The sequence below is a fragment of the Sceloporus occidentalis genome, unplaced genomic scaffold, assembly GCF_023333645.1.
Source record: "Sceloporus occidentalis isolate IW3139 unplaced genomic scaffold, rSceOcc1.0.p SCAF_17, whole genome shotgun sequence".
NCBI lineage: Eukaryota > Metazoa > Chordata > Lepidosauria > Squamata > Phrynosomatidae > Sceloporus > Sceloporus occidentalis.
Window position 1 is genome coordinate 14020953 of NW_028316997.1, and position 12223 is coordinate 14033175.

The window sequence follows — 12223 nt, forward strand, 5'->3', positions numbered from 1 at the left end:
CTTGACAAAGGAAGCTGTAAATGATTAACAGCGTGAGTCATAAACTTTCCAGACTGGTCAGGCCATTCATTTATTTAGACAGGATTGCCCTGAGTTAGATGGAAGAAACAAACGCGGTAAACCGGCTTCTATGCTGTCAGTGCATAATTAATGAATGCTGTAAATGAGTCAAGTTAAACAAGGGCCAGCGTAGTCACTGGCAACTGTACAGGTTTCAGAGTTATGGGAATAACTTTTTCTGGTCTAATTTACAAATACATGTTACAGTCAAAGTGTGAAGAATCTAGCATTAGACATAATGTTTGATCAATTCAGAAAGAGTGTGAAATCTGAACATTCTTTCAAACTTTGGTTAGGCATTGTATAGCATGGTCAGAATTTTTTTTTCCAAAAGCAAAAAAATGCATTAAACATTAAAGTTTTAGTTTAGTTCTCGCACTTCATAGGCACGCGTTAAATATTTACATAACATATCTTTATAAAAAGTCATCATATGAATATGCAACTTAAAAGTTTGCATAATTAGTGAAATGTTACCATTCATTTATACATTGTGAAGCGTTAGTAACAGTGCATGAATGGCATATTACTAAATCATAAAGGTTAAATATTGAACAGTGTAAACTTTGATAAATTCCCCCACTAGTCACTAATCCATTAGTATTTTGTAAATCATTACAGAATAGTCCATCAACAAAGGAATTCCCTGTAGTTACCATTCACATGTATTCTTACCTTTATTAGTGCCATATTAAATTACTATTTTAAATTTGCTCTAGTGTGTATGGTAATTCCATGGTTTATCGCACGACTGGTTATTTTAACTTTGAGCCCTAAAGTTTTAACCCTTCTTTGCTTTGTTCAAATCCACTCTCTTAGCCATCGGCCCTAGAGTGCTAGGAAAGTGGCATACACCCCTCCAGCATTGAAGGGGTTACACGAATATCATATGCTAATCTCTGTTCTGTTAATCTGCGCTGACATTATAACGTAAAATGTATGGAGGAGGGTAGCTATTGTATTTTAATGAAAGAAACAATGGAGTTTTGCAGTCATTGGCACCACTACAAGTTTCGGGGTATCTATATTTTGTTGTCTCACATTATATTTTATTGTTCATGTCTGTAATTCCAGCATTCACTTGATTTCCCGGAAGGTTTCCTACTAATTATGAGAATAAAAGCCTATGGAGCCGTATAATGATTACTGGCGGCTGGCAGTATTTAAGGGTCAATTTTACAAATGTTAGATGAACAAAAGATCCTGGTATTTTCAGATTACAAACTACATTATTGTCTGTGTTTAGAGCCTCAGGTCCTGATTTTCATGTAATAGCAATGCCACTGTTGGTATATGTAGAGAGGCACCAAAACAATTTGGGACAGGACTTTTATTGTGGTCATTGCAGCCATGTTCAAGGGGGGGGGGAGTATAATGCCACAAGGGTAAGCTACTGTTTCACTCTGACCTTGAAAACCACACGTTACCCCACAAACATTTGTATTAAAAATCCAGCTTTCTGAGTGTGTTTGATAGATTTACCAAGCTTTTATTCCTACCTGTATAGATTAAAGGAAAAGCAAAAACATTAAAATGCATGTCTTTACCAAATCTAACCGATTTTATATTTATTATACATATAACACCAAAAAAGCATCTGCTATGGCTGTCCATTCCCAGAAGAGCCACCCAATTGGTGGAAGACCTAGCACCAAGAGCTAAATATTGTAGAAGCACATGTATCATTTGGTTTTCATTTGGCATAGGAAACGCAATCCGGCACTGTAGTGAGGAAAAGGGCTGGCTACCTCCTGAACTTTTCAATTGCACCACCCTGACCTTCCTGGAGCTGAAGACTTTGGTAAGTGTTCCTCCGAAACAAAAATGACAATAGTCAGGCATAGATGGCATGAGGGTGTAGCTCACGCTCCATTAGCATCAGGCTGCCGTCACTCACAAAGCTTGACGGTGTTAACTTCCCTTTGCTACAAGTGACCAGTCTGAGTATGGCGGACACATTCAATGTTCAGGAAACAATGAGAAATGATTAACATATTTGAAGATGTCTTTTACGTTTCATGGGGTACCCTGGCATTGCTTGAGGAATGAGCACCAAACACATTTCACAGAACAATTAATGAGGACCAGTGAACTGTGTTCCCCATGCCTGCCAGGATCTCCACAAACATAGCTTTGCTAATGAATGTTTGGCATTCTGTGCGTGTGTGCTTCTATAAACTCTTACTTGATGAGGTTGACTTTGCACAACACTAATATGTTTTGTGATATGCCTAAAGGTATTTGAAGACTTAGTGTCAGAATTTGTGTTGGTTTTGCACGGCTTTAGGAAAAGCTATTTAAAACAAAAACCTGGATATAAACCAGATCACAGATATGTTGCTTTCTTAATTCTTATGCTTCTATATCTACATTTCTTTGTATCTGAAGTTATTATTTAAATGAGGCATGGATATATCATCCGAATCTTGCTTCTACATGACATAAGTCTCATTAAACTATTTCAATGCAATGGTTATAATGCCCAGCAATGATTGCTCTATTCTAGAACGAGAAGCTGCACCGCAACGAGACTACTTTGGACAGTGACAAATCAATCATGATTGCCCGGGTGCTGCAAAATGCCACCAACCACACAAATGACTTCTATGGGAACGATATCCGAACCAGCTACCAACTTCTTGTCAGGGTACTGCAGCATGAGAGCCAAAAACAAGGCTTTGACTTGGCTGCAACAAGGGATGTGGAATTCAATGAGGTACGGAGATCTGTCTGTATTAATCTGCTGGACTGCATCATCACAATATAAAATTGTATTTCTTTTCTAGAAGTATGAAACAAAAATGTACTGGTTTTGATTAACCAGTATCATTGATTAGTCCGATATGGTTTTGTGAAACAGACACAAAGTAATATTGATTGCAAATTAGGTCATGTCCATGCTTGTTATCTGCAATGAGTGTTATGTATAGAGCAAATATTATGCAAAATGGTAGACAAGGGGCCATTGGCAGGAACCCTCACTAGTTGTATGGTGAGTGCTCCATATTTGCTAACATATAACCTCATAGAACCACACTAACTGCATAGAAGATACAGTTAAAATAAGGCTTTCAAAATATGCATTTGAGCAAGTTTAGAATGTATGGTTTCCCAATTTCATAAGGATCAAGAAGAGAAGGGGCATTGTCATCTTCTTACTGATTGGTAATTACAATGTTATTTCCAACTGCTGGGTCATAGCCAGTGATAAATACATGTTCCTGAGCCAGAGTTACTCTGCTGCTCCAAATGACTTGCCGACATGCGGCTTTGTGGTAACTGGACTCCTTTAGAAGAGAGATACCTAGGTCAGATAGAAAGCAGGCTGTTGATGGATGCTTCCTCGATATCATTAAATCACCTTGAAGATAGGTTACTAATCTGGATGCATGGACCTCTAAGCCTTCCGTGGTGTTTTTAGCATTTTGGAACTCAAATTCTAACTTATTGACGGTATTAAAGCTAGAACACATTTCGGCTTCCATATTAATATTTATAGTAAATTGCTGAAATCGGCTAAGATTTGTTAGTAAAAAGTTGTCTTAAGGATTTACTTGAAAGTTGTGCAGTTTGTGACCTTGAGGTTTATTACAGGAGATGCAAAGCCGTGCAGTGAACCAAAATTAGATGATGTTGTTAACAAAGTCTTTAATCTCTGTTCAAGAATATATGCCCTCTATGCACTGGGACATACCTGTATGCTGTTACTAAGTCTACAAAAAGCGTAGTTTTACCATACAAGAAGGTTCTGCACAGAAGCTAAAGCAAAGATATTACCTATAGGACCATTGTAAAGAGCAATTCTGGTGCCAAGTACTAAACGTGGGACAGTTGCCAGCAAAGCTAATTACATTTTCCTGATGATTTCCCCAAATATAAAATACATTGCACTAGAATTTTTGTTTACTATTATGAGTTTGTGCTATAGGTTAAGCCTCGTTCTGTGTTTTCTGTCCTTATTATTCACCATGCATGCATTTGCCTGTTATTTCACAGAATGTCATACACGCAGGGAGTGCCATCCTAGACCACAAAAACAAGGACCACTGGAGCCAGATCCAGAGAACTGAAGGTGGCACGGCTCACCTCCTGAAACATTATGAAGAGTATGCTAACAACATAGCTAGGAACATGAAGAGGACGTACATGAAACCTTTTGTCATTGTAACTTCAAATATTAGTAAGTCAGTAAGCACTAAAGTGGCACTGAATAATATACTTGTTAGGCTGCTTATATATATATACAAAATTATGTATAATATATCTTTATATATATATATATATATATATATATATAAAATGATGTGAAGTGTAAAAAGTACTGTTGTCGATTTCACTTGATTTATTGTGGTCTTTTTCCCAACAGTCATTGCTGTTGACATATTTGATAAGGCTAATTTCACTGGTGCCAAGGTCCCGGCATTCAATGAGATATACGAGGATTATCCAAAAGATCTTGAGTCATCAGTCATATTCCCTGACACTTTGTTTAAACCCCCTGAAAAAAAAGGTAAGATAATTTGTCCATTGGTTGCTGCTACGTAAAATATATTTCACATGAGAAAATAATTGCTACTAGCTGTTCTCAATTAACGTATCTGGGCATGCCTTTTATCCTTAATCGCTGCCCCACCTGTCTCTGTTCGCAAGCAATTAAGGGTCTTCCCTCGGAAGACCATATGTTGCGTCTACCGCTATTTCTTACAGAATGGGTTTAAGCCTTTAATTGCCAGATATATAAGCAGATTTGTAATTTGTTACATGTTCCTCTTGGTGTAGAAAAGGGTTAAGGCTTATGATCACTTTTTGAGATTTTTGTCTAGTGACATTATTTTTCCCTGAACCTTGATGCATACATTTATTAATCTGTTCAGTGCACCAAGCGGTAAGAGACAATGAATGGGTTATTGAGATGAGAGGAACAGGGTTAGATTGTAACATGCTTTGTGATGTTTCTGCAAAAATGGATGGCATTCTTTCTGGATTAACACTTTGGTTTGCATTTTATCGCTAAGCAAGATCCTGTAGATGGGCAATTGAAAGTGTGGTTTGTAATACTTTCAACAGAGAGCAGATTCTGGCTGGTAATGTATTTGTAAAGAAGACTATTGATAAGCCTGAGAATGATATTACATTTGTGGCGGGTAATCTTTTTGAACTAGGCTTAACCACTTCAGGCCTGGGTATTTTCAGAACCAAAGGACCAAAATACTTTTTGTTATTTTTACCATATATGTGTTAAGCCATGATTCCCCTTTTCCATTTTTGATGAACCTGAAAAAAATAATACATCATTTTGTTCAGGAGAAATTGGAACTTCTTTTATATCATAGAAAAACCATAATTATATAATTATAATATTTGTTTATAATAATATATAAATATAATATAATATAATTTTTTTTTTATATTATTCATTTTATTCTTTCTTTTTTTGCATTGTTCCTAGCCCAGTATGGCTTCAGATCCTTTTGGGGATCTCTTATGCATTTTTGTATGCTAATGATGTCATGGTAACATCACTGGGCTCCCAATTAATTTTTATTTATTTCATTTACATTTCATTTTTACTTTTTTTTCATTTTTTGGAAGGGGAGAAACTATTTTCCTCCCACTCCTCCTGATCTGTTTTTATTTATCACACTGAGATCAGCAAGCATGGCTCCATAGCTCTGCATTGCCATTTGCAATAATTGCAGTCAACCAGCAGAGGAGCAATGAAAGAGCACAACAGGGTCTAGAACTTCCAGTGGGTGTCAGCAGTGACACCTACCAGAAGGGAATGTCTGATTGTGTGATTGGGCATACATTGAATGACATTGTACCAGCGCTGGCTGCAAGTGCTGGCTTCCGCCAACAGGATAGAGTCCAGGCTGTCGACAGTTATGCTGTACCACCCTCTATCTCTGGCTCATTGTATAATAATAGGAGGCATGCTGTACCACTGTCGGTGTCTAGATCACCATATAATAATAGGAGACATGTTGTAACACCATCTTTGTCTGGCTCATTATATAATGATAGGAGTCATGCTGCATTTTTTCTGTCGAATGTCAAAGAATGTGGCCCATCCATGCATGCACTTCTGATGAAGTTGTCCACTGAAGAAAACTGGACACCCTTGCAATAGAGCATATGGGTTTCTCAAACAATCTGCAACCACTAATACTTTCAAGCATGCAATTATTGCCATAAAAAAATGCACATTGATCACTGTAATCTTGGAACATTTAATTCACCAGTAAATATTCAAATTATATATAATTTGAATATTTACTGGTGAATTAAATGTTCCAAGATTACAGTATTTATATATATAGGTACAAATTGAGTATGTGGATGTATAGAAGAGAATGGCAGGTATTTAAAAGATGAAAATTGCAAATGTGTTGTTTACTGCTTCGAGGCATCCAGATGAGGAACACAGCCCTCTGTCACTAATCTTTCTTGTGACTACGCACTGCAAAGCTGTCAGAACTGTGCTCTGGAGTACCTTCCAGCTCTCTCTAATCCCAATGATTCCAGCTCTGTAATTGGGCTGAACACCTGGACAAATAGGAGATGCACTACTGCTACTAAGGCAGGGTAGTAAATAATCCTGCCAAATTAATGCCTTTATTACTATGATCCTAAATCTGCCCAAGTGGCGTGTCTTGTGTGTTGAAAATCATTTCATGAAATATTACAGTTATATCAATAAAAAGCTAGTTTTCTAAAATTTAGACAGTTCCCAAAGTGACAAGATATACAACAAATCTGATTTTAAATGTACCACTTTAATTCACATTGACAAAATATTGTACGGGACATATAAGTTACACACACAATGTAATTGTATGAATAAGTATCAGCTGTTTTGCGTATAGCAAATAAAATATTTTGTAAAAGTGATGATAGTTTCCCTCTGGGATTATATATATTGCGCCCTTATTCACACCATTTTCTTTTTTGTTTGCAGTGGCCCCTACAGCTAAACCTCCATACCAGCAATTTCAAAGTAGAGATGACGGATATGAGGCAAGCCTGTCCAAAAGAAAAAAGAGGCAGCCTGACCATTCAAACCAGCATGCTGTTGCTATGGTGATTGTGTACCGTTCCTTAGGCCAGCTATTACCAGAGCAATATGACCCAGACCGTCGCAGCTTAAGGTACGGTAACTTTGTTCTGAAGCAATGACTGTCAGGTGCAGCAATAATTTCCACCTGGAGCTTTAGAAGTTTGATACACAGTCTGGGAGAGAGACCAAAGATGAATGGTCCTCTCCATGTATGGGCTGGCCAGGGGCCTTGCCCCCCAGGCTGGTCCAAAATTGTTCACAATGGGCCGGTCTGACCTGCACGTGGCAACCTGCAGAGGGGGGGGGGACACAGCAGGTCATGTCAAGGTTAGGGAGTGAGTGAGACAGAGCGTGAGGGTAGGAAGTATGTATGTTAGAGTGAATGTGTAACTGTGTGTGTTAGTGTGAATGTATATGTGTGAGAAGGAGTGTGTATTGGCATAAGTGTGTGTAAGTATGTGTATGAGTTAACCTGTGTGTGTATGTGTTTGGGTGTTAGTGTGAATGTGTATGTTTGCGAGTGTGTAAGTGTGAGAGTACATGTAAATATGTATGTCGGTGCATAGGTTAGTTACTGGGGGTCCAGAAAGTCTCAGCCCTCACCTGGTCCTTTTACCACAGACCCATAAATACTTATGTTAAGCAAATGTGTACAATAAACAAACCTCTAGTATTATTAAACTATGTCTTACACAATGATTGATCAGCCAACTGTAGTGACATTTATTTTTTGTTTCTTTTTCCTTACAGGGTTCCCAATCGTCCCATCATAAACACACCTATTGTAAGCACAACTGTTCATAATGAAGGAGACCCCTTGCCTGCGCTTTTGGAGAAGCCAATAATACTGGAATATACTATGCTGGAAACAGAAGAGAGAACTAAGCCTGTCTGTGTGTTCTGGAACCACACAATAATGTAAGAGTACCTTTGTAATGAAATTATCCACGTTTTCTAAAATACAAACTCATCATCATACCTGAACATATGTCCTGATACTTTGGGTTCTGCTATATGTCATTTACGTTTTGCTTCTTCAGGAATTTGTAGGTTGCTGGTGCTTGCACTAAAATCGCATTTTTAATCCCACAGAATTGGAGGAGCCGGAGGCTGGTCTTCCAGAGGGTGTGATCTTATTTCCAGAAACAAAAGCCATGTTACCTGTCAGTGTAATCACATGACCAGTTTTGCTGTGTTAATGGACATTTCTAAAAGAGAGGTCAGTAACTGTGTGGAGACAGCTTTGGCCACGTTTGGGGACTTGTCTAAACCTAAATTCCTGTCCCTCATACACACAGTATTACACATGTATATACTGTAAAGCCATTTTATGTTTTGATACTGTTTACATCATGAGTAAAATCAGAAAAAAATCAACACAAGAAAATATAACAATGGACTATGCCGTATGTGCTTAAGTGGTCTTTACTTTTCAAATCAGAAAGAAGGTGGACGTCTTCCCATATGTTTTAGTTTTGGGAAAGATTTAGGGTATTCTGTGTAAAACAGGTGTATGTGGAGCATCCAAAAGCTTGGGCATGTGACTAAACCAGACAGACCACTCATTCATAGTAAAAGGAAGGAATTAGTTAGTTGATACGAGATACAATCAGCAACCAGTTGGTCAACTACAGTTCTATTTATCCACAAATCCTTGGAATTTATTTCCCATCATTATGGGGACTGCATAGAAACAGTTCTATACATCATTCATATGTAAGATTTTTGTTTAATAGATTGGGTAGGTGTCCTTATGGCCTTGTCAGGATCTCCTAACATGATAACTTGAACTGTACACAATTTATAGTGTTTTGAATATTTTATTTAATAACATGTAAAGGATGTTTTTAAAATATTATTATTGTTATACATAAATTGAATTTCTGCTATTACCTTATTAGGCTGTGATATTGTTATAGAGTAACTGAAATTGCATAAAAAGTACACAATTGCAAAAATAACAATTATCCCAGAATAGAAAGCATGTACTGTTTGTAAGCAGCAGAAACATATAAACCTCAGTTAAACATGCTGCGATAATATTTTTTTTCCTCCAATGTCGATATAGAATGTATAGCTATATACCGGTATGTTAACCTTAAAACAGTGGTAAGTACACAATGTATTTGTGCACAGATGAAATTAAATGTGAAATGTCTCCTTAACAGAACGGGGAAGTGCTTCCCCTGAAGATCATTACATACGCCTCTGTGTCGATTTCACTGGTGGCTTTGCTGCTGACCTTTATTCTGCTGGTTCTTATCAGAACCCTACGTTCCAACATTCATAATATCCACAAAAATCTGGTGGCTGCCCTTTTCTTGTCTGAGTTGGTCTTTCTCATTGGAATCAATCAGACTGATAATCCGGTAAGTGGAAAAATGATCTGGTTCCTGCATTATTTCAAATAGCTAACTTTTAATGTCCTATTAATATGATAAATGGCCTGATAATGGACATGTCTATAGAGTAATTTCAGACCACTTGTCTAATTATTCCTGTTGTCTTTGGGTCTGGAAATTCCACATCCTACATTGGACACTTTTCATCTAAAGATCCCTTTTGTACTCTTCATCCCCTGGCAACAATATAAATGTTCAAGGTTTTAGGACTGAGAAATTTATTTTTTTTAACGTAAAGTTGCCTTTATGAATTTACAATGCATATGCCTTTAATACGCTATACATATTTACAATCAGTCGATACATATATTCCTGTTAGGAAAAAGAAATCCAGTTCCCAGGCTGTTTGGATCAACATTGTAGGAATTAGGAATTAGGAATAGTGTAGCTTTCCGGAATCCTCCATGGACAGTATCCTTTCTATTTCTCCTTTATCTTTACAAATACAAATAAGTAATTTAAAAACAATAACAGCAGCATACATTTTCCTTGCAGCCCTTTTTGCTGGTTTTTTATCCATAGACAGACGATTGGCTCTGTGCAAGCAGAAACAATATAACTTATTGCAGACACAACATGTTTTGTAAAAACAGTCATGTTGAGCTTTTAAGTTAATTTATATTTTAGATCTGGGCTAGAAATCACTTTTCTTTTGCTGGTTAAAATGGTATCATCAGCTCGTCCTAGTTTGCAATATATGCTTCAGGTTTCTGTAGCCAGTGCTGGGTGTTTTAAAAGGAGTTTAATGTTCTTGCTGTGCTACCACTGTGCAGCTTTGGCAATTTGGTACCTCGATTAATCATCTATGTACCTGCACTTGAGCTGCTGCCTGACACGTAACGCACTGGTAAACCTGAGAGCAAATAAGAATGCTGGAGTGGAAATAATTCATGGGTACCTGGCTCCAAGCCTGAGTTACTGACGTTAGCAAACAATGCCGTTACAGGGAGAGGCCCTAATTCCCCATGAATGCCGATAGCCTCAGAAGATTAATTGCAATGCTGCACCATTTTAGTTTATTTTTTAATTAAACTGTTTAGTGAAGGCCTCTCAAATACAAAATTGCTAAATTACTAGATTGTTCGAAACAAACTAGCAAAGTCTGACTAGTTGAGACTCTTTTTTAACAAGCATATGCTATGTGAGTTAATTGATGATCATATACAGTATCTCACAAAAGTGAGTACACCGCTCACATTTCTGTAAATATTTTATTATATCTTTTCATGTGACAACACTGAAGAAATGACACTCTGCTACAATGTAAAGTAGTGACTGTACAGCCTGTATAACAGTGTACATTTGCTGTCCCCCTCAAAATAACTCAACACACAGCCATTAATGTCTAAACCTTGGCAACAAAACTTTTGTGAGATGCTGTATATGGTATTAACCATTCCTTTCTTAGAGTGATGGCTTTTTTTTTAAGAGAGGTAAGAAGTGTAAGTGCAGATGTGTTTGATTTGAGATATGCGTGTAGATTAGTGTTCCCTGTGTGGGACCTAAAAAAAGATTTAAATGTGGGTGATCCCTCTACTGCACCTTATGTGACTTATTCCTCCTCTTACAGTTTGTGTGCACTGTGATTGCTATCCTCCTCCATTACTTTTATATGAGCACCTTTGCCTGGATGTTTGTGGAAGGACTTCACATCTACCGCATGCTGACAGAAGTGAGGAACATCAACTCCGGCCACATGCGATTTTACTATGTTGTGGGTTATGGGATCCCAGCCATTATCACAGGTATGGCACGTAGAGCTGCTTTCCACGATACATGCTTCATGTTAGTATTGTTGTAGTTTGAATGAAGGAACAGCCTTCCCTTGAGATCTGCAGCAGGCTGTGGCAGGACCAGCATTAAGTTTCCTGTAGTGAAGCCTTCTCCCTCAAAGGCTGTCTGAACCAATGAACATGTCTTTCTTTGTATGGGTGATCACTTGTTATGCAATCACAGTAATTATTAAGATTACTATTTTTACTACACATGTGTTTAACCCATGTATTACTGACAACTGCTTAATTGGTAAAGAATCATCCCCAATTCTGCTAATTTCATAGCCGGTTCATAGACATGTTTTTATTTAACCAGTAAAGAATCAGGTGCAAATGGGTATATAACCAGGGATAAGGGAAGTGGTACGAGATATTACAGTTGTCTGGAAGGCCCAGACAGACACAAAGGCTGTATTACCCACGTCTGAGTAGTGACGTTGCTTTCAGGAACTCTTGTGATCTGTGGCTGTGTTACGTTTGATTCCTATTAAATGTAACCTTACACCTGCTGAATTCAATGCTCTGAGTACAATGTAAGAATTTACAAACAACAATGTGCTAAAGTCTTCTTTCTTATGTGCATTCCTGTTTTCTTTTCATGCAACCTTCAAAAGTCAACCCCATGGAATAAAAGTGATTGATATGTGTACGCGCAAGAATAATAGCTGTTTGTGTCCAGAAACATGCCCGCAGTGCATTCGTATCTTGCTTTTCCAGACATAATCTACCACCCCACTGTATTAGGGTATTCTGTATGATTAACAAGATTCCAGCCTCTGAAAACTGACAGAAAGTAGCCTTTTCCACACACTTTTGTGGGAAAACTCAGCTCCGAGTCTTCACTGATGTATATGTCACGATCATTGTGGCATGCGTGTCACGTAACCACATTTTTTTATATGTCACCTACCTCTGGATCCTGCTATTCT

The 12223-nt window shown here is 37.7% G+C and overlaps 1 protein-coding gene across 1 annotated transcript in view; it reads left to right on the forward strand.

The window, feature by feature from the left end:
* LOC149302865 (cadherin EGF LAG seven-pass G-type receptor 1-like) overlaps positions 1-12223 on the forward strand; it is a 93613-nt gene that overhangs the window by 74097 nt on the left and 7293 nt on the right. The window contains exons 17-25 of the mRNA XM_089482078.1: positions 1767-1861; positions 2567-2776; positions 4057-4240; positions 4427-4570; positions 7019-7208; positions 7868-8035; positions 8210-8336; positions 9286-9486; positions 11090-11264. Coding sequence (XP_089338204.1) covers positions 1767-1861; positions 2567-2776; positions 4057-4240; positions 4427-4570; positions 7019-7208; positions 7868-8035; positions 8210-8336; positions 9286-9486; positions 11090-11264 — 1494 coding nt within the window. The remainder of the gene's footprint in view (positions 1-1766; positions 1862-2566; positions 2777-4056; positions 4241-4426; positions 4571-7018; positions 7209-7867; positions 8036-8209; positions 8337-9285; positions 9487-11089; positions 11265-12223) is intronic.